Source organism: Lepidochelys olivacea (genome assembly GCF_965140295.1).
Source record: "Lepidochelys olivacea isolate rLepOli2 genome assembly, chromosome: 1".
Lineage (NCBI taxonomy): Eukaryota > Metazoa > Chordata > Testudines > Cheloniidae > Lepidochelys > Lepidochelys olivacea.
The window spans coordinates 221,402,125-221,425,608 of NC_140411.1; the positions used below are offsets into that span (position 1 = coordinate 221,402,125).

At 44.7% G+C, this 23,484-nt stretch overlaps 1 protein-coding gene across 1 annotated transcript in view; it reads left to right on the forward strand.

Annotated features, from left to right (window-relative positions):
- Positions 1 to 23,189, forward strand: part of GALNT8 (polypeptide N-acetylgalactosaminyltransferase 8) — a gene marked incomplete at its 5' end in the record, with an annotated part of 43,932 nt that extends 20,743 nt beyond the window's left edge. The window contains 8 exons of the mRNA XM_084616965.1: positions 82 to 265; positions 2,662 to 2,859; positions 6,710 to 6,824; positions 11,646 to 11,831; positions 14,341 to 14,478; positions 18,531 to 18,626; positions 19,887 to 20,054; positions 22,049 to 23,189. Coding sequence (XP_084473091.1) covers positions 82 to 265; positions 2,662 to 2,859; positions 6,710 to 6,824; positions 11,646 to 11,831; positions 14,341 to 14,478; positions 18,531 to 18,626; positions 19,887 to 20,054; positions 22,049 to 22,207 — 1,244 coding nt within the window. The 3' untranslated portion in view covers positions 22,208 to 23,189. The remainder of the gene's footprint in view (positions 1 to 81; positions 266 to 2,661; positions 2,860 to 6,709; positions 6,825 to 11,645; positions 11,832 to 14,340; positions 14,479 to 18,530; positions 18,627 to 19,886; positions 20,055 to 22,048) is intronic.
- Between the last annotated feature and the right edge of the window lie 295 nt (positions 23,190 to 23,484).

Here is a 23,484-nt window from a genome sequence, read left to right on the forward strand (position 1 = left end):
GTCTTTTCTGTTTTCCAATTTCAACAATTTCCATTAATTGGAAAAAAAAACCCACCCTAAAATGTGCCATACTATTTTTAGAGGCTCTAAAAGGAAATTTGGATGAACAGATAAAAAATTACAATGCAAAGCATCCTGGATTGCTAAAAATTGTGAGGCATCAGAAGAGAGAAGGCCTAACACAAGCTCGGATTTCTGGCTGGGAAGCATCTACTGCTGATGTTGTTGCAATCTTGGATGCCCATATTGAAGTAAATGTTGGATGGTAAGATCATGAGGGAATTGTTTTCTGGGAGGGAGGAGTCTAACTGTGGAGCTCAGGTGCATGGCTTTGCCTCTGCCTTACCAAAAAGTGCCATTGTGTACAGGGCTGGCCTTAGGGAAAATGGTGCCTTGGGTGAACCCCCTGCAACTTCAGCTCCTTCCCTAGCTGGGAGCCAGTTTGACCGGCTCACCCCTCCACCAAGTTGGGCCATGGCGCCCATGGTGCCCTGGGCAGTCACCCACGTCACCCACCCCGAAGGTCAGCCCTGATTGTGTATGGCAAGTAGAGGCCACCAGCTGGATGTTTACTTTTGATTGGCAAAGGGATGCACTGGTTTGGAAAAGAACTGGCACATTCAAATTAGGGAAGCAGTCAAATAACTGAATAGGCTATTTAGAGAAGTTCAGGCAAGCAGCGCCCAGCTTCTTTGTATCTGTATTTGTGAGCAGGAGATTGTCTCCCTTGTTTATACACATACAAAAGGACACTCAATCAGAACTTATGCAGATTGTTTTCTTTCAATACCAAAGTCCTGATCTATTCCTTTCTAGGTATTTGTAAAGAGCAATAGCATCCATCAACTGTTAAATAGGAGTTAAACCAAACTAATGTGTACTTGTGGTCTATTTAGCATGGTTAATTATTATTACCAATTAATGATTGCATATAGAGTTATAGATGTGCATAGCTCATTACAAAGAGAACCGAGACAAGGTCCCTGTTAACAGGTACTTATAATATAGTTTAGATCAGTGTATTTACCCTCCCTTTCTGTACCATATCTCTCTAACATACGTCTACCCTGGTTGGTTGGGTTCAGTGCTTGACCACTCCCCACATTGTTTCATTTCCCTAGTGGACAGCATTTAATCTCTGAGACTGTGTTGCATCTCTAATCTCACCCTATCTCATGCTATGGTGGCCTTATTCGTCACAGATAGCACAACAAGGGACTCCTCCAATTTGTTGTTGTTGTTTTTATTGCAATAGCACCTAGAGGCCCCAGTCAGGGGTCAGCGCCCCATCATGATAGGTGCTGTGCATACACAATGAAAAAGAAGACCCCTGCCCCCAACAGTTTAAAATATAAATCTATGGTGAGAGGCAACATAGTGGTATAACAGACAGGCAAGGTAACAGAGAGGTGATTATGGCTAGAGAAATTAGCAATGGTTATGGTGCATGAACTGCTGGGATGGCCTGGGAGAAAGTGTAAGGCTACTAGAGAGAAAGATGGATTAGTAGTACATAAAACCTGTGTGACTGGGGTCCCAGTGGGGGCCTTCTGTGGTCACTCAATTAGGGTGAACTGCAAAGAATGGGACAGACAATCCCCTGAAAGCTGGTGGACATTCCAATACTTAGCCAATACCAAGCCAGCATAAAACAGTTTCTTTTATACCTTACTGGTTACTCAGAAGTTCAAACAACACAGTGTCCTTAAAGTGATCCAGCCTCAGGCCTCCATCCACGTACCCACGTCAAATATGATGAAGATTTCTGAAAATATTATTTCATCATATAAAAGAAAAGGTTCTACCAATCCCAAAGGATTGGACACATTGCCTTCCAGGTTAATGAATGTTTTAGGTTTTCCCCAAATACATGCATACAGCCAATTCTTATTAACTAAACTAAAATGTATTACAAAACAAAAGAGAGAGAGAGAGTATGGTTAAAAGATCAATATACATACAGACATGAGTTCAGTTCTTAAGATTCAGATTCATAGTAGAGATGGTGAGCTTTGTAGTTGCAAAGAGTTCTTTCAGAAATAGTGCATAGGTTATAGTCCAATGTTTATATTTCAGAGCGATCCAGTTAGAACTGGGATCTCAGTCCTTATGGCCTAAGTTTCCCCTGTATGAAGCCATAAGCAGATCTGAGAGGAACAGGATCAGGACCCAAGGGTCTTTTATACAATTTCAGGTCCTTTTTTGACAAGTTGGAGTTCCTCTGGAAACAAAAAATAATTAGGATGACTTTGAAGGAGATCCCTCACCAGTACTTAGCTATATGAATTAAACATGAGGCAATTTACTTGTTCCTCCACCATTCACAGTATATTTCAAAGAGAGATGAATACAGGGATATCCCATGTTTACAATTCATTTAAATGTCAGGATGTTCTTTTGATCTTCTGAACTAACAGAATACAACATAGACAGGGACTGTTGATTACATTGTTGATCCTACTCATACATATGTAAATACACAAAAACACAAACATTATCTCCCCACATGTTTTTAAGGGTTGTTTAATTTGCAGGATGTTTAACCCTTTCTGGCCATCCATCACAACCTGTCATTGCTTGGTAGAGCTGAGACAGGAACCAGGGTTCATCAGGTCCATACTTGCTGCAAGGTGAAAATAACGTAATTGTTCATTATCTTAGGGCTGAACCTATTCTGTCTCGAATCAAAGAAGATCGCACTGTTATAATATCTCCAGTATTTGACAATGTTCGCTTTGATGACTTTGAACTTCTTGAATATGCTGTGGCTGCAGATGGATTTGACTGGGCACTATGGTGTCTCTATGAACCATTACCAAGAGAATGGTATGAGCTCAAAGATGAAACGGCTCCAGTCCGGTAAGTCTGAATAGTATTCTTGAAGGAACAAAGACCCCAGACATCTGAGATGTTTTTAGACTTACCTTTAAAACTAACAAGGATAGGGTTTTCTCACGTGGGTGGGTAAGATATCTGCAAAATGCAGGTGAGTTGAAACTGTCACTGATCTGAAAGTGGTGTAGTAACATTAGAGATCTCATGTTGTCCCATGTGGTCTGTGTAAAAGGCTGGGATCCAGGCTCTCCTGCATTCTAAGTCTGGTCCTAAACATTTCTCCCTCTGCAATCTTGGGCAAATCATTTAATCTGTCTGTCCAAATTTCCCCATCTATAAATGGATAATAATACTTACCTACTGTCACAGTTGAGAGTTAGCTGTACCTTTGGCTCCTCTCTAGGGGTATGTCTGCACTGCAGACAGACACCCATGACTGGCCCATTCCAGCTGATTTGTGATCATGGGTCTTGGGCTAAGGGGCTGCTTAGTTTTCATGTAGACATTACAGCTTCGGCTGGAGCCTAAGCTCTAGTTCCCTCCCATCTCACCCGGTCCTAGAGCCCATGGTCCGGCCCAAGCCTGAACATCTACACCACAGTTAAACAGCCCCTTAGCCCAAGCCCCATGGGATCAGCCATGGGTTTTTAATTGCAGTGTAGACATACCCTATGTCTGCCTGAGTGCAACCTCTCCAAGTGACAGGCCCTGTGCCTTTTCTTTACCTCCTTGTGGTGGAATCTCACATTTTTCCCACTCTGACAGGAGTACCAGATTACAGGCCTCTGAAGACCAACTGACTCCTCAGCAGGCCCAATTGGCTTCAAGCCCTGCAATTCTTCCCTTGGGAAGCTGTGGCCAGTATATGACTAGAGTGATGTGAAACAACCTTTTCGAAACAAAAAATTGTTTCATTGTAACAGCAGTAACACAGCATAACAAGAAAAGGGTTTTGACACAACAGTGTACATGCATAACTGTCTTACCTACAACTTAGATAGGCTTAGCTTACCCGAATACCCCCACTTCTGGGTCTGGGGTTCAGTCTGCTTCTCCACAGTCCCTGTGTCTCTCTCAAAACAGTTTATATATCTTACTGGGTTGCTCTGAGATAACATCACAGTTAATAGCTCTTGATGTTTGCTGAAGACCATTTATCTGGGCCTTTCCTTCCTTTCCTGAGGTCTAGCCCCTTATAACCATGTAGCAAACCATATAATAACAAAGAAATAGAATATTCATGAGCTATGACAGGCATCTTCCAAGTCCTTCACACCTACCTCTAGGGTTGCCAACTTTCTAAGTGCACTAAACTGAACACCCTAGCCCCGCCCCTTCCCTGAAGCCCTGCCCCCTTATGCCGCTCCCATTCACTACATTTCCTCTCCCTCAGTGGCTCCTCTCTCCCACCTTCACTGAGCTGGGACGGGGGTTGGGGTGCGGGAGCAGGTGAGGCCTCTAACTGGGGGTGTGGGCTCTGGGGTGGGGCCAGAAATGAGGGGGCCAGAAATGTGGGAGGGATCTCTGGGCTGGGGCGGGGAGTTGGGTTGCAGGAGGGGGTGCGGGCTCCAGCTGGGGGTGTGGGTTCTGGGGTGGAGCCGGGGATGAGGGGTTTGGGGTGCAGGAGGGGGCTCTGGGCTGGGGCGGAGGTTGGGGCGTGGGCTTACTTCAGGCAGCTCCCAGTCAGTGGTGCTGCAGGTCTAAGGCAGGCTCCCTACCTGTCTTGGCACTGCACTGCACCCCAGAAGTGGCCAGCAGGTCTGGCTTCTAGGTGGGGGGTGGGGAAGGGCAGAAGGCTCGGCGTGCTGCTCTCGCCCGCAGGCACTGCCTCCAACAGCTCCCACTGGTCGCGGTTCCCAGCCAATGGGAGTGCAGAGCTCAGGGCAGGGGCAGCATGCAGAGTCCCGTGGCCCCCCTGCCTAGAAGTCAAACCTGCTGGCCACTTCTGGGGTGCAGCATGGTGCCAGGACAGGTAAGGACTAGCCTGCCTTAGCCCCTCAGCACCACCAACCAGACTTTTAATGGCCTGCTTGGCAGTGCTGACTGGAGCCGCAAGGGTCCTGTTGCGACTGGGTGTTCTGGTCGAAAACCAGACACCTGGTCACCCTACCTACCTCACATGTGGTGGTGTGAACATTCTCTTTTAAAGTAGTGCATTTTGGAGATGAAAGTCATTATGTACATTATGTCAGCTGGACTGCTATGGATACACGCATGGTCCCTCAGTATGACAACATTTTTATGGCTGACTTAGCTTCCTTAGCTCTTGTCCCCTAACACCACTACTCTGCTTGCGCTACATTGATGACATCTTCATCATCTGGACCCATGGGAAGGAGGCTCTTGAGGAATTCCACCAAGATTTCAATGATTTCCACCCTACCATCAACCTCAGCCTGGACCAGTCAACACAAGAGGTCCGCTTCCTAGACACTACAGCGCTAATAAGCGATGGTCACATAAACACCACCCTATACCGGAAACCTATTGACCGCTCTACTTACCTACATGCCTCCAGCTTTCATCCAGACCACATCACACGATCCATTGTCTACAGCCAAGCTCTAAGATACAACCGCATTTGCTCCGATCCCTCAGACAGAGACAAACACCTAAAGAATCTCTATCAAGCATTCTTAAAACTGCAATACTCACCTGGTGGTGTGAAGAAACAGATTGAGAGAGCCAGAAGGGTACTGAGCAGTCCCTACTACAAGAGAGGCCCAACAAAGAAAGTAACAGAACACGACTAGCCGTCACCTACAGCCCCCAACTAAAACCTCTCCAGCATATCATCAAGGGTCTACAACCTATCCTGAAGGACGGTTCCTCACTCTCACAGACCTTGGGAGACAGGCCAGTCCTGGCTTACAGACAGCCCCCCAGCCTGAAGCAAATACTCACCAGCAACTACACAGCACACAACAAAAACAACAACCCAGGAACCAAACCCTGCTACAACCTCTGGTGCTAACTCTGTCCACATATCTATTCAAGGGACACCATCATAGGACCTAATCACATCAGCCACACCATCAAGGGCTTGTTCACCTGCACATCTACCAATGTGATATATGCCATCATGTGCCAGCAATGCCCCTCTGCTATGTACATTGGCCAAACCGGACAGTCTCTACGCAAAAGAATAAATAGACACAAATCTGACATCAGGAATCATAACATTCAAAAACCAGTCGGAGAACACTTCAGTCTCTCTGGTCACTCAATAACATACCTAAAAGTGGCAATTCTTCAACAAAAAAACTTCAAAAACAGACTCCAATGTGACGGTGCAGAACTGGAATTAATTTGCAAACTGGATACCATCAGATTAGGCCTGAATAGAGACTGGGAGTGGTTGGGTCATTACAAAACCTAAACTTAATTTCCTCAATACTAATTTCTCCCTACTGTTACTCACATCTTCTTGTCAACTGTCTGTAATGGGCCACTATCTTACCACTTCAAAAGTTATTTTTCCTCCCTTGGTATCCTGCTGTTAATTGATTTATCTTGTTAGACTGACCTTGCACTTCGTAAAGCAACCCCCATCCTTTCATGTATTTATACCTGCTCCTGTATTTTCAGTCCATGCATCTGATGAAGTGGGTTCTAACCCACGAAAGCTTACACCCAAATAAAGAGTCATGGTAGAAATGAAATGGGAAGAAACCAAATCTAGCTAAAGAGCAATTTATTAGGGACCCCCAAACTAGCACAAACAAAATAAGAATCCCAACGAGCCCAATACTCAGTCTCCCACTGAACAGGAAATTCAAAAGAGCATAATTAATTTTCAAATGTTTGTTTATTCCTCTTCCTGCTTATTTCATAGTTATTTCTTCTCTCCAACTGTATCTATTCTCTTTCCCAGGAGCCCTTCTATTATGGGGATACTTGCTGCACATAGAGTGTTTCTGGGTGAGATTGGGGTACTGGATGGCGGAATGCATATATATGGAGGGGAAAATGTGGAACTTGGCCTGCGGGTAAGTTTAATTCTGCTTCTCTTATAAAATAAATAACGTAAGTGTGGGAATCTGATTTTCAAAAGAACTCAGGGTCAGATTTTGAAGTGCTCAACACAGATAATTGGGCTAAGTTTTTCAAAAGAGCTCAGCTCCCATTTCAGTACCAAAATGAAATGGGCAGGTTTTCAAAAGTACTGAGCACCTAGCAGCTATTGTGGTTAGATGTTTGGCTGTGTGTGTGTTTTTTTCCTGTGTGTTGCCCCAGCTCTGCGCAGACAGCTGGCACAGCAAACTTTGAGTGCACTGCCCAATGACCACAAGATCTGTTAAGATATGAAGGTACCAGGCCAGATTTATTGTTGACAAAGCACGGTAATAGTACCTGGCAGACTCTACGAGGATACTAAGACATGTATACCCATGACAATGGGCGCAGCTCAGTCAATGGTGGAACTTCCCATTCCCCCCGTGGCTGTACAAAGATACTCCCTCTGAGATACCTCGTTATACCCAGATACAAACAAGTTACGTATTGCCTCTCTGACATAGTTACTAGCTAGTTATCACCCATCACCTTGCACACGTTGATTTGATCAAAACATCTCTATTATGTACTGTCATCCTGACCTTATCTTTTGAGAGGGGTCAGTGTGTTTCTGTTATCCTTGGGGAATGTTTTTGTACCATCCTTGATATCAGGATGTGTTTGTGTGAGCACTCTGTGCCTAGCACTTCTTAGGAATGTGTATTTCTGAAATATCACCTCTGTTCTTGCCAGATTCTGTGAGCAGGTCCTGCCTCATACCAGGCCTCTGATACAGGGGCTTATTTCTCAGGCTCTCTTCCTACTACAGCTGTCATTGTGACACTTATGGCCGGACATTCTAAAGAGTTCAGCACCTGACATGCTGAGGCCTTGTCTACATGGCGAGTTACTGTGTAACAAGGCAGAGTGTGAATCTACAGCGCAGTAACTTGGTGTGGTGTCCCGTCCCACGTGGACACTGCTACAGCATGGCGGAACTCCCGGAGTGCAGCTTGGCATATTATGCTTTCAAGTAGTCAAGCTGCACTCCGGGACTTTCATTGCACAATGGTAGTGTCCACATGGGGCGTTGCGGCATGGCAAGCTGGTGCACAGTAAATTCACACCCTGGTTTATCATACTGTAACTCACCATGAAGACAAGCCATGAGCTCTTTGAAAACATGCAATATGAACTTATTTTGATGCCTAAAAAAGGAACTAAGTTCTCTTACAAATCTGGCACAGTGAACAAATATAGAACTGCAGAGTGTGGTATGTACAGCTCTCTGCACAAAGTTACTGTGATGGATGCTTGCTATCCTAACAGAACTGGATTAATCTTGCACATTTTAGTCTCGAAAGTGGTAAGCATAAGTTCAATGGCCATGAAGTTCTCAAAGGTTCAAACAAGTCCACCTTTCCTATATTCAGAATCCACAGGCAAGGTTTGAGTTTGCACTGGTTTATGCATTGTTACACAGGTTTCCTGATTCATCAAATGTGGCCTTAGTGGCCAGGCTGGAAAATATTATTTTAGGTTTTAATTCCGTGATAGAGGAGACAGCAAATACACGTTCAGAAAGAAATGTGGATGACAGGTGCTGGCTAAGTGTGGGAAGGAGTTTGAAGGAGAGGACTGTGTACATCAGGGGGATCACTAGAAAAAATTAATCATGACAGGTAAATGTAAAGAAAGAAAGATGGTAAGATAGAAAACCAGGAAGGGAAGAATTTCGCACGAAGTGTACTCAGCCTGGTATCTTCACTGCCACAGTAAGTCATAAAGAACATTGCTAAGATTGTATAGTTTTATGTCCATTGATAATATATGTAAATATGCAAGCTAAGATAACAAGTGTAAACTTCATGAGTTTCTAAGCTAGAGGCAGGAGGTAAATCCATTTCATGTGAAATATTACCCAATTGGAGAGTGACACTATGGGTTAGAAGATCTTGCCGTGTACTCCTCAAGAGCATTATCTGTTGACCCAGCAAGTCACCAGCCTGATTCAACATAGGAAGTGCTGTAAGAAGGGGCCGAGGTGTTAGGAAAGAAACATCCCAGAAGGGACCCTCCCCACATGTTCATCAGTAAACCTCAGAAGCCTCTCCTCAGGTAACATCATGTAGTACATGAGATGAAACCAAAGGAGGAAATGACCCTGCTCTGGACCTGGTTTCTGAGCATGAGCCAGCAGCTTGAATCCCATATAAACTTGACGCTGCTGTGGGGGATTTAGAAAGGCAGAAGGTAATTACTCAGATAGGAACTGAGCCAGGAGCCCAGGGCTACCACCTCAGCCCAAAGTGCCAGGGGGATCTTTGAAAACACAGAGGTCAGGCTCTTGGTTTTACCTTTCATTTAAAATTCAGCACTTACAGCTGCACAATGCTCCTTGACTCCTTGCCACAGCCATGTTGTCTCAGTATGGATTTAAAGGGAAGGCCGTTGAGTCTTAAATCACCAGCACTAATTGCTGCAGCATGTAGGTTTTCCAGTAATAGAATTTCAGACACATTTATTTCCTTTCAAGCTGCCAGCCTCCAAAGTAAACTGTCCCTTTCCTCATATTCCATGTCCCCTCTTCTCAGATAAATACTGGTAACGGATTTGTAAACCATTTGTTGATGGCTAATTAAGGTTTAGCAGCAGCAGTGGGAACATGTTGCATATAGTGATTACACTAGAAGAAGGATGGTCCAGTCGTTAGTTTGCTAGCCTGGGATTTGGGAGACCTCAGGTTAATTCCCTGCTGTGTCGCAGACTTCCTGTGTGACCTTGGGAAAGTCCCTTAGCCTCTCTTTGCCCCAGTTCCCCATCTGTAAAATAGGGATACCAGCAATGCCCTGCCTTTCAGAGGTTTTGTGAGGATCAGGCCCACTGACGGGGGCGGCAAAGGTGGCAATTGCCCAGGTGCCCGGGCGATTGAAAAGGGCCTGGGAGACCCCAGCTGCCACTGCCGACAGCCGTGCAATGAGGCTAAGGCAGGCTTCCTGCCTGCACTCATTCCATGCTGCTCCCGGAAGCGGCTGGAACATCTTTGCAGTCCTTGGGGAGGTGGTCTTTGCGTGCTGTCCCTGCCCCGAGCACCGACTCCGCAGCTCCCATTGGCTGAGAACTGCGGTCAATGGGAGCTACGGGGGCGGTGACTGCAGGCAGTGGCATGCAGAGACCCCCTGAGCCCCCTGCCTAGGAGCCACTGCCAGAGGGGTGTGCTGGTCGCTCTTGGGAGCTGCCCGAGGTAAGCGCCGACCCCCTGACCCACTCCTGCACCCCAACCTCCTGCCCCAGCCTGCACCTCTCACCCCTCCCGCACCGCAACCCCCAGCCTAGAGCCTGCACCACACATCCAAACTCCCTCCCAGAGCCTGCACCCCATACCCCCTCCTGCACCCCAACCCCCTGCTCCAGCCTGGTGAAAGTGAGTGAGGGTGGGGGAGAGTGAGCACCAGAGGGAGGGGGAATGGAGTGAGCAGGGAGCAGGACAGGGGCATGGTCTCTGGGAAGAGGTGGGGCGGGGAGCAGGGCAAGGGTCTTTGGCTTTGTGCAATTAGACAGTTGGCAGCCCTACCGGGCAGGCATGTGGAAGCCCTGGCCATGCCGGAAGAGCACGCCCAGCAGTGCAGCTGGCAGCTCGCTGGGCACCAGCCAATGCAGGCGCAGCATCGCCCAAATGTCATGTGGATCATGTCGGCACCGGCGCGGGCTTGTGTGTGCGGGGGGGGGGGCATTGACTGTTCTGTCCTGGGGCCCGGAATTGCTGTCGGTGGGTCTGGTGAGAATATATACATTAGAGATTGTGAGGTGCCCACTGTTACTACAGCAATAGGGGCCATTTTGTATCTAATTTATAGGCAGAATGTATTTTGTCTTATTCAACAGCAACTACTGCAGTGACTAAAGTGACATAACTGACATCCTGTGAGGAGAATCCCAGGTAGTTTTCTGTGGCTAGAAGGGTAGTGACAGCATCTCAAGGACTCAGGTGTGAAGTGTGGGAGGAATAAATATGGTAGATTCAGAGTACTCAGGATCCACCTAGGGAAAAGGTGGGATTGACAGGGGATGAACTCCTTTCCACTTTTAATACATTAAAATACAGGGAGGCCTCATTCTTCATTGCCCTGATACATGTATATTCATTTACACCATGCAAGGTGGGGGTAAAGCATCACCATATCAGAATGGTACCATTATACCTCTTCTCTGTGCTGGTATATCTGACTGCACAAAATGCAGGGGAATGGAGAATCAGGCCCATTAAATACATTTCTGCACAGAAAAGTGACTTCAAAAATAGCATTGTAGGGCTCCTTTTGCATTGTCCCTCAATGATTTCTTGTATCAAATGCTCTCAGTTTGTAAGCAGATTGATGAGGTGGGGGAGTGGGGTTTCTAGGTGCCAGCCCTGTAAACAGCTTGGGATAAGCACCCTTCTCCTGCACCCTCACTCATAATTAAGATTCTGAAGGGCCAGTTGTGCTCTTTGTGACACCTGTATAACCTCCTGCAGAGGATTTACACGGGAGTAACTGCTAGGTCCTGTAACTGGAAATTAATAATGATGCAAAAGATTAAATCGGCTCCACCTCACTCTCCTGTACCTGTGTTGGCTCTGCAGGGCCTAAAAGAAAAGAACTGAAAACTTCCCTTAATCGTTAAAGTCAGGAGAAATTACTCTGAATGCTGACAGTGAGCAGATCTGAGGTGCAATTTTTAGTCACTTGTGTAGAACAAAATCATGTTAACGACTGGTGAAAAGAGCCGAGTCCAAATGCACATTCATTGAAACTCCTGCTTCATCCATACAGGTTTGGCAGTGTGGTGGCCAGATAGAAGTCTTGCCCTGTTCAAGAGTTGCTCACCTGGAAAGAGCGCACAAACCCTACTTGCTGGACTTGAGCATTGCTGTGAGACGCAATGCCCTGAGAGTGGCCGAAGTGTGGATGGACGACTATAAATACATGGTTTATTTCGCATGGAATCTTCCTGTTGAGGTGGATATGCTTGTTTGGTTGTTTAGAATTGGTTTCTTTAAACTGAGATGGTAATTCGTATGGGAGCAAATGACTAATAGTGGTCTAAGCAGGCCAAGAAATCATAATGAGGCCAGACGTAGCAAACAGAGGTGTTTGTGAGGTTTGTCCCTTTAAAACCTTTAATATTATTATTATAGTGCCTAAGTGCAGGAGTCATGGACCAGGACCCCATTGTGCTAGGCGCTGTACATAGAACAAAAAGATGGTTTCTGCCCCAAACAATGTAATAATTTCTAACTTTTTTAAAACAAAAAGTATGTTGTTTGGATTTTTGCAAGTTATGATAATAGAGCAAATGAACTGGGCATCCTTTAATATCTTTTAAAAATGCACTAACATATAATAGGCAAGTCAGTTACTTTTCATCAAATGACCCAGCAACACCCTACACTAATTGACATCCATGCCCAAAATGCTGTAGAGTCCCACATCCCCACTATCTGACTCTGATTTTCTCACAGGCAAGGGATAAAGAAAGAGAGGGCCTTACAGCATGCTCTGCAGGCTGAGAAACATTTGTGTTGGGAAATCAAGTACTCAGAATTAAGGAAATTCAGAGAGATGGTTGAAAGCTCAACCTTAACTTTCCTCCATTGTTGTGCTCATGCCTTCAACTACAGTCTCTCTACATATCATTATAAGTTATGCCAATTAATACTATATATAATGCAAACTGGCATTTCTTATACATCGTTATTATAGTAAATCCCAGTGCAGTGCTTACATTCTTCAAGTTTGGCTAGATTTGTAAATCTCATAGAGATCGACAAAGCACACCTCACCAGCGTGGCAAAATGGCAGCTTCCTCTTTATACTTCGAGATATTTTTGGTTCTATTTCACACGTGTAAAATACGTAGTGATTTACTGTTCTTCATAACTAGTAACAGATCACATTTTTGTACACTGCCATTTTCCTTTAAATGTGACCTGGCAAAGGTGGTGGTGGTGGGAGGTTTTGTGACCTTATTTCCTTTATTTCTTGATGTAAGAAACTCTGCATACTGTTTTTAATTTTTATTTCCTCCCATTTAAAGACATCAGGAATGTCAACTCATTTTTTAATGGAAGAATTTATAGATCAAAGGTGTGTTACCCTTACCTGGAATAGTGTTTTGAGTCTTTAAGAAAAGGAGATTTTTTTTTTTTTTTTTTGCCAGTGGCGTAGTTAACTAGATGTTAATGAAAACAAAATAGCTTGAATAAAAAAAACACTTATTCTCTCAATTAATTAGTTTTTACATCCATTGTATCTGTGATTTCATAGTGTTGGATCATATTAAAGAAGTTCTGTATTAAAATCACAAATGAGTTTGATTCCTCATAGTTTAAATTCCAGGGTATTACTAATTAAGAGGTCTCTTGGTTTTTGATGCTGTTTCTCTCCCTCTATGTGTGAAACTTGCAAGCTGCTAATTGTGTTAGTACATTCTAAGACAGAGTCTGTTCTCAAAGCAATTCTTTGTAACAACAACTACTCACACAGAGAGAGACTCAAAGCAATACTCTGTAACAACAGAAACAGCACCCAGAGACTCCCCGCCCTTTTGTTGTATTCATCTTGCTTTGTTATCAATTGTGATTAAAATAGAGATAGAGGATGTGTGTGGATGGATGCTTGGTGTGGATAACAACTGAATGATCAGGGAGGTGCCAGCCTAAGAATCCAGTGTCCGTTGGCTGAAGAAGGCGTCAAGTGGAAATAACCAGAGGACCCCTGGAGGGCAAACTGGAATCCACCCAACAGCCTCAGGAATGGGAGAACCAAAGAACAAGATAACATCTGGCAGCACGGAGCCGTCAGGAATGTGCCATCTGCTGATTGATTCAGCAACAGCATGATGAAGCAATTCCCACAGACTGACATAGGAAGAAATTCCTATAAAAATGGACTCTAGAAAGTGAGAACTTTGGGGTCTAATTCTGCAAACCAACTTCCAGGAGCATCAGATGTGCATCTGACAAGGCCCTGCTCCCTCCTCATGTCCAGGCCACCTGGCCAGTGGCTTGGCATGAGCAACTCTAAGGCTGGTAACTATGATAACAAGCTTTCAGAACCTGTGTGTGTGTGTGTGAATAAATATGAAATTGAATGGAATATTATAGCTATAACTAACTGCTTACTATGATTCTTTCTGTATTCACAATAAATGTGACATTTTGCCTTTTTCCCCTTTAATAAGATCCTGCTGGTTTTTATTTTATTGGTATAACAATAGACATACTCATTCTTCAATCATCCATAGAGCCTTCCAGGCAAAACACAATCTGAATTTCTAATGTGAAAGTCATCAGGGATTTTTTAAAAGCAGATTTTAGATATTCTTTATATATTATGAAGAAGCAACAAAAAGGGGATGGGGGCACAAGTCCATTTTCCCTCCTCTCTTCCCCCCTCCCTCTTGCAGGTCACTTTTAAAATTGTCTGAAAAAATGTGTTTTTTTGTTTTTTTGGGTTTTTTTTTTAGAATCCTGGAATAGACTATGGAGATGTTTCTTCCAGAAAGGAGCTAAGAAAGAAACTGAACTGTAAAAGCTTTGACTGGTACATAAAGAATGTTTATCCTAATTTAATACCTTTGACCACCATTGTTGGCTACGGAACAGTAAGTACTGTGCATGTCTACTGAATAGATGCAACAGTTAGATATCTGCAGTATTATGAAGGTTGTTGAAGGCAATTTCTTCTGTGTTCCTGATCAGTCTAGCCCGGGTTGCTCTTGTAAATTGGTCATATTCAGGTATGTTTTACTAGAGGTTTTAGAGACATTTAAAGTGGGTGTCGTCTTTCTGTAAAACTTTCTGTATCTATTGCATATCTAAACTGTGCCCATTGCATGTCTACAAGCATACGCATTACATAGCGTAGGAAAATATTTAGAAGGACACATTTTTGTGCCACATAAGAATGCTCATAGAGCAGGGAACAACAATGGATGAAATCTCTCCCTATAATTGTCTGCAAGGTTCAGTAGAATATTATGCAGACGCATCACAGAAATTAAAAGTTCAACAAAGTAATCATTGCTTGCTGTACAGCTATAAATCAAGGGAGGACAGTATCTTCTAGTCACTCATTTCAGAGTTGTTAAGTTGCTGTTTTAATTTGGACTGGAACAATAATCATAAACGTCATGATAGAGGGGAAAACTATAGCTACAGAAGAGTAAAATATACAGACTGCGAAAGAAACAATCGTCAATTTAAAAACAATGGACCACATTTCCAGACCTCCTCTGGCTGAACTGGGCATACGCAGACTGTGCCATATCCAAACTCAAATGTGCAGGTTTTGCCAAGGGCAAACTTAAATGCATGCAAATCTTTGTTTTGTGCACAATGAAACTGAACACAATTGTTTTTAAAAATTCAATCAAATTATTTTTTTTTCATCAAAAAGACATTTACAAAAAGTTTCAATGGAAAAAAATCAGCCTTTTCTATTGGTGATGCATATAGTGATGTGGTTTATATGGGACTGCTCTATGATTATACTGTGTCAGCGAACAATTGTGTTATAGCAGGGTTCTCTGAGGAGTTGTCTACACTGTAGAGCCTTTGCCAGAACCCCTAATGGAGATGCCCCATAAGTTAATTGAATGAGTTCTTCTGCCAGTGTACGTAAAACACTGTTAGAGAAGAAATGAGCAGGTTGAGTATGGGCTTCTTTATTGCGATACTTGTTCCCCTTGACCCAATTGTCGAGTAAGCACTGGAAAAATTACAACACACTCTTTTTATCTAAGTTAGTATGTAAATTCCTACATTTACTACAACGCCCCCACATCTTGAGTAGTATGAACGCCCATACAATGAATATTAATAACTCTATACTGAATATAATTATCCCCGCCCCCGATTACTGTTTACAGCATTTGTATTCTACAAATCACTTTTACTTTGAAAATACATTTCTTTACAATAATTGCAGCCACAAATTCACGTACAATCAGGCAGGCAGTTCAGTAGCCAGTTGGAAGGCATTCATTCCTTGAAGGGCCTGGGCTTCTAAGACCCGCGTTCAATGTTGCTCGACCCGGAGTTGCCCATACACCTGCATTAAATAGTCCCAGTTCATCCAGGTGGGTTCTGGTACCACCGTAGTCCAATTAGTGGGTATCTTTGGGCGTCTGGTTACATTAAGCTGTCGCACGGCTGGTATATGAATCTGATAAGTGTAATTTCCCAGCTGCAAGGAAAAGTTTCCTGGTCCAAATACCACCCTCTCCACACTCCTTCCACCCTCCAGAACCTGGCCATTAAGCATGGCTGATCCCTCCTAGCAAATTTTATTTCCCTTTTCCACCCAAAGCTGAGTGGGCATGGGTTCTATACACTGTAAGGGGGGTGATTTCTGTGGCCATCCTTCCCATGTATTTCCCTGTCCCACCTGCACTAAGCCTATGCGTGGATAGTACACCTCGGACCCCATTAGAAACTGTGTGTCATTATTTTCCATTAGCACCTGCCATATGGGTTCTTGGGACCATTTCCATTTGCATCCAGCCCCAAACCCTAGCTGTAAAAGGGTGGGCGAGGTCTATTTTCCTCCAGCCACTCCCCTGACAGTAAGGGTACACTGACCCAGTGTACAGTCCCCCAAGGCTGTCTGCCAGGTGGCTCTAAAGGGTCAATACACCTTTAATTGATTTGCTACATTGGTTCCCTCCAACCCAGATGGCCATGAAGCCCGGCGGGCATCTTGCAAGAGATTTACAAGATGATTGGTGAGGGTTTGTTGAACCTGGCCACATGCTTCTCCCCACAAAATAGTTTTCACACTGTTTACCAGTTCACTCATAAGGGATTCTGAAATATTTTTGAGAGTTTGAATGACATTTCCCAACAGTCAGTCAGCTGAGCTAAGTGCAGACCCCTGCAATAATCCACCCTGTCCAGTGACCCCACAGCATGTTTCAGGCATTGAATTCAAGCTGCTGAGTCAGCTTCCTGCAGCGAGTTCCAGCCTTCCCATAGGTAGTTTGTAAGAGCTCACCATTTTTGGATGTTCTTTTCTACTGAGTTTGTAATTGCCCATAGCAGCATTCTTTCACCTACTTTGGTAAACCGAGAACAGTTAGTAAATGCATTACTGAGGTACCAGTCAGTGGGGAATGGAGTAATAGATATTTGTAAATCTGATGCGTTAAGAGCCACAGGTCTTTGGATGGGGGTAGACCACCATGGGGATAGGTGTGTTACAGACAATTTGGAGGGAGGTGGAGGAGTAGGGAGGGGGAAAAGGTTCAATTAAAGTGCATTTTCCCTTGGTCCAAAAGGAGGCAGCACGACATGTCCAATAGAAAGGGGGTGCCATGCCTAAAGAATTTAGGGGAATCCAGAGAGGGGTGAGATTTTCATCCCATGTCCACGTTCCCCAGAGAGCCGAATCATTTCTCCGCAAGGTTAACGAGAGGGGAAAGGCACAGACCCTGCATAAACAATCGCCTGAGTGGTTTGTACAAAGGGACCTAAGGGACCACCCATTCTTCCCACCTTAAACGTCCACTTTGCTGAATTATTGTGGGTATATTCGGGTGCTTGTAAGAAGCCATTATTAAACCACTGGAAAAAACAATTGGTTAGGCTGCATCCATTTTGCAAGTATGCTTGGCACCACGCACTGAGGGTGTCAGGGTCAGCAGATGGTGCATTAGGGGAAAGGGAGGGGAGAGTGGATTGACATGGGGTATCCTTGGGTGCCCCATGGGCCATGGTGTGTGATAGCATGGAAGATGTAGGTTTACTGACCACTTCGGGTGCTTTGGGTAAGGCAATGCACCCTATTCCCACCTCTTTGTACCCACAGTGGTGAGGATAGGGAATGAACCCCAGGTGATATGCAGTACCACAATATGAACACCTTTCTGAACCACAAGTTCCTCCCTGCCACCAAGGAATTGTTCACCTTTGATACTAGGGCCACTGTCAGACTTGTAGTAGTACTTTGGTTCCTATTGCTTTTCAGAATTTGCTGGATGCTCCGGGGTGTAATACTTTGATTCCTGTTGCATTCCAATATCCACCGGATCAGGGGCTGGATAACGAGGCCGATCAAACCTGATGCACAGGAATGGCCATAGTCCTGAAAAACAGAATCACTTCATTCCTTTTGGCATTTGGTTAAGGCATTATAACGCTTTACCTGAGAGACATGAGCCCACCAGTGCTGACCCTCATGCTGACCCCCAGAGATGGATGAATCATGTCAGCTACCAGATAAGGACCCTTACATATCCCAACAAACACCTCCCTCTATGACATTAGCTAAGCGAAGCACTCTTTGGTCAGTATAGTTCCGTCTACACGGGGGTTTTTGCTGGCATAGCTACATTGGCCAGTGGATCTGATTTTTTCGCTCGTATAGCTAGGCGAGCAAAACTTTGTAGTGTAGACCAAGCGCCATTGTTTCTCTGATGTATAGACACTAGAAAAGCCTTTAGATTTGCTTCTCATGTTTTCTGGGATTAAGTCAACTCTGAAAAGCTGTTTTACAGTTTCTTCTTCTAAATCCATTCTATGTTCTCCCGTTACTTCAGAGCTCTGAAGCAAAACTGCAAACCAGCATAGCTCTCAGCAGAGCTTACAAAAACAGTGGTGGGAACAGGAAGATGTGGTCGTTATTCCATGCATTAATATGCCTGTTTTATCTCTGTAGATGAAAAACACTCTGAATGAGAACATCTGCATAGATCAAGGCCCTGTCCCTGGAAACACTCCAATAATGTATGGCTGTCATGCTTACTCACCACAGGTATTAAAAACAAGCTATTTAACTGCAACCAGAAATCTTTTGTTAGCCTTTGCTTTGGATTCTTAGCTAGACATTGAAATAGACTCCTGAAAATTGTTCTTCATGTGCTGTCATGCAGGGAAGACTACATTTTATTTTGTAAGTTGCATTGGCCTGCTAAACCCGGGGTTGTGAGTTCAATCCTTGAGGGGGCCATTTAGGGATCTGGGACAAAAATTGGAGATTGGTCCTGCTTTGAGCAGGGGTTGGACTAGATGACCTCCTGGGGTCCCTTCCAACCCAGATATTCTATGATTCTATGAAGTAAAATCCCAAATCAAAAATGAATGGCTGTAGTCTCATAGACTTTAAGGTCAGAAGGGACCATCATGATCATCTAGTCCGACCTCCTGCTCATTGCAGTCCAGGGCAGATTCCATCATGGTCTAAGTACATTAAGTCAGTTCCATCTTTATGGGGAGGTGACCTCACTTACCATCTCCCCTTCCCATACACATATTGACAATCATTGTTCTTGCCAGTGGTGGTTCCACCAGAGAGGCGAAGGTCTGAATGGGATGCAGACGGAACTCTCACTCTTCACTTCTTGTTCTGTCACTAGGAAGGACACTAGTGTTTATAGTTCCACTGTAATAATCTACCTGTTTTCTATGAACAGAGGAGAACAAGAGTGATGTCATAGATCTAGTGCAGGGGTGGCCAACCTGAGCCTGAGAAGGAGCCAGAATTTACCAATATACATTGCCAAAGAGCCACAGTAATACATCAGCAGCCCCCTATCGGCTTCCCTACTCCCAGGGCCTCTCATCCACCGGCAGCCTTCCTCCCTGCACCTCCTGATCTGCTGTTTCCTGGTGTGCAGGAGACTCTGGGAGGGAGGGGGAGGAGCGAGGGCATGACAGGCTATGGGGTGGGGGCAGGAAACGGGGGAGTGGGGGCAGGGCCTGTGGCAGAGCCAGGGGTTGAGCAGTGAGAACCCCCTGGCCCATTGGAAAGTTGGCACCTGTATCTCCATCCCTGGAGTCGGTGCCTGTACAAGGAGCCGCATATTAACTTCTGAAGAGCCACATGTGGCTCTGGAGCCACAGGTTGGTGACCCCTGCTCTAGTGGGTCAAATTCATCCTAGTTTAACTTCAGTGATATCAGTGAATTTGGCCCTATGTATCCAATGTTAGTCAGTTTCACAAATGTCTGGTATCCTCCTTTGGGATTTCGTCAATGTCTTAGCTCACCTACTCCAATGTAACGTTCCCTTTCAGCACTTGTTTTATCTCAGCACTGGAGAAATGTATATAGGAGGCCTACGGTCTCGACAGAATACAGTAGATCGGTGCCTAACTGACCCTGGCACAGGGGACCTGCCATTTATAGAGCAATGTAATGAGGCTGTGAAAAAGGGACTGAACATGCATTGGGATTTTAAGCAGGTAGGTGAATTTCTATGTCCCTACATTTCAATGGCATCTTTCATCCTGAAGGAGCCTAAAATGCTTTACACACAAGAGGACAAATTTTTATACGGGGAAGTCCCAGCTGTAGGATTTGCACATGCAATTCAAGGAGCCAAGCTGATGTCACTGGGAACAGCAGGTGCTTCACACCTAATGGATCAGGACCTGGATACCTTAAACTCTGTTTTATCCTCTGCTCTCCCAACAAGACACCCAGCCTCCTTAGCAACAACACAGCAGGACGGACCCGGATTCTGACCATCACTCGCTGGGATCAGGCCATTCTCAGCCGCAGGAGCTTGGCTACTACTTGTCAGAAGAGATCAGAGTGGGCTGACGTCTGTTCAGTACAAAGTGATCTGATAAAGCCTTCACCCAGGACAGACAATTTTTACAAAGGCAAAACAGCCCGACCCAGCAAAGTCATACTCCTCTGCCCCAGAAAAATATCTTTGGATTTGGGATTTGAGTTCCTTAATTTTGTGCGGTACTTAAACACCGCAGTGATAGCTGGCCTCAAATCATTAGATAGACCGACTCAAGTTCTGGGCACAGGGCCTCCCTCTGCTTTTTGGGGATCTGGTCTAAAATACTCAGATACTACTGTGATGGGGTGGTATAAAAATGTAGGCAGGGAGAGAGAGAAGAGCATGGTGAAGAGTTTGACAAGTTCTTGGCAGAGAGAATTGAGACCAGGCAGAACTCAGGCCAGCCTGGCTCTGCTCCCCAGAGTTCTCAACCAAGTATCCCCTAATTGCAATCCTCTTTCTTCCCCCCGCCATCCCTGCCGCCAGTTAGCCTGCCCCGCGGGGAAAAATGTTTTGAAACATTGTAGATCACCCACCTCAGCAATATTACTGATCTGGCATGAAGGGTGGGTTTCTGACAGATTTCTTTTGTCCTTAATCTGGCTTGTGACACGTGCCTGGAGACAATTTAAAGTAGGGAATGGATACCTTTGAAAGGTTGCCAATGCATCTTAAAAGCAAACCTATAATTCATATAAGTCATATACAAGGCTATGCTGTGACACACAAAAAACTGAGTTTTGTAGCAGGGCCCATTGAAGCTGGGTGGACCAACCCTATTTAAAAGGTAAACTATATTAAAGTGTAAAGCTTTGGGAGCATATTGATATCGCTATGATTTCACCTCTTTAAATTACTCCACCCTACAGAAAACATTTCACATTCTAGTATTGACTTGTGAAAAACCAGCTGCCTTGAGTGAGTTCCCTTTGATGTTGGGGTTCTCCTTGTGCAACATGTGCATTAGTGCCAGCCTAAAGACCTATCCAGTGATTTATTTGAACTCTAAAGAAGGTAACTGTATTTGAATAGGCTTTATAGATTTCCCTGTAATTTTCCTCTGATCTTTCTTTGTCAGTACACATGAAGACTCTTCTGTTTACCAGAAAAGACTTGTTTTTGTATCTCTGATTAATTTATAGGGATCACATCTGTAAATATTGTCCAGGCTTTGAATACTTGAATAACTTTATCATTCTGCTGTGTCTCACTGGTTTGTCCTCTTCTTTGCTGACCTATAGAGACATAGATTTTAAGACCCAGAAGGGCACCTAGATCATCTAATCTGACTTCCTGTATAGCACAGGCCACGGACCTCACCCAGCACCTGCACACTATTCCAACAAGTGAAATGAGACCAAAGTATTTTTTTCTATTACTAATTTATTGCTAACTGGCAGCCTGATGCTAACTTCACTCTAGAATAATAACTTTCCACCTGAAGCTGCACAGTTTGGTTCACTCAGTCAAACCAAGAAACTTTCTTTCCTACTTATGACCACAGTCAAGCTAGATGCAGTGACAAAAATGTATTCTGTCTGTGTGCGGAGAACACTTTCACTGACCTGATATATTACAGAAATCAAGAGAATTGTTTACTGCCTTGGCACTCAGTTCTGAAATGCAGACTGCAGCTTGTCTCATGCTTCTTTCGTTTTGCAGGGATCATCCGTGATGAACAAGAAAACTAGGAGATGCCTCGAAATTGTAAAGGACAATCCGTCGTCGCCTGACAGACTTGTAATGCAGAACTGCAGTGGACAAAAATGGAATGTTCAACACACAGTTAAGGATTGGGGTAAGAGAAGTGCTCTGAGATAGCTTATTTATCCCAACCAACAGATGACTTGGCATTTACTCTAGGAAGTGGGGAAATTGGGATCACCAGGAAAACATTTTCTTCAGAGGTTTCCAAAGAAGAGCAAGACTTCTATGTTGCTAGGACATTACATGATGGAGATTACCTCAGGTAGACTCTGTAACATTTTGGGGAGCACATAATTAGTATGGAGGAATGTATGCTCTGAATTATGGGAGGATATGGGCACATAAACAGGAGGGTGACAGACATATGTACCATAGGTAGTTAGTTATCGTTGTGTGTATTTAAGTTGGCAGTCAGTGAGGACAAACTGGAACTGAAGACTGGATGAGAGAAAATTCATCTTGTGTAGACCACTCGGGCAGGAGTTTGAAGATTCTGTGGTAGAGGGGAAACTAAGGAAATACAAACAGAGATGTTATGAAGCAGGGGTTCTCAAACTGGGCGTCACAAGGTTATTATATGGGGCGGGGGTTGCGATCTCTCAGCCTCCACCCCAAACCCCGCTTTGCAACCAACATTTATAATGTTAAATATATAAAAAAGTGTTTTTAATTTATAAGAGGGGGTCACACTCAGAGGCTTGCTATATGAAAGGGGTCACCAGTACAAAAGTTTGAGAACCCCTGTTATAAAGAATGTATTATTCAGAGGTGACCAGGACCTACAGCTCCCATTAATTTCAGTTGGAAAGCCGGGTGTTCAGTACCTCTCAAAATCAGAACCAAGGTTTTTTGTTTGTTTTTTTACAATGTGAGCCTTCTAAATAAGTGGCCTGATTTTCAAAAATGTTGAGCTCCCATTGAAACCAATAAACTACTTGCACTGGCCTCTTATTTTTGAAGATCTGGGTTGAGACCTATACATGATATCTGTACCCTGCCTTTTATATTCAGGGGCCCTTCAGTGGATGGGAAATTACCCTGATTTCAGCTTGACCTTTATACACTAATATCCAGTGATGAGCTACCAAAATCTTAACAACGGGTTCCCTCCTCACCCCACGAGGGGGTTGTTGCCCACCCCCACCCCCCGGGACCCCTGCCCCATCCAACCCCCCCGCGTTCCTTGATGCCCCCCCCCCAGGACCCCTGCCCCATCCATCCCCCTCCCCTGTCCCCTGACTGCCCACAGAACTGGGCAGGAGGGTCTCGTGGGCCACCGTAGTGGGTGCCCACTCCACCCCTAAGAGCCAGAGGGACCTGTCGGGGGGTAAGGTGGGGAGTCCCGGAGGTGCTTATCTGGGGCAGCTCCCAGGAAGCATCCGGCAGGTCCC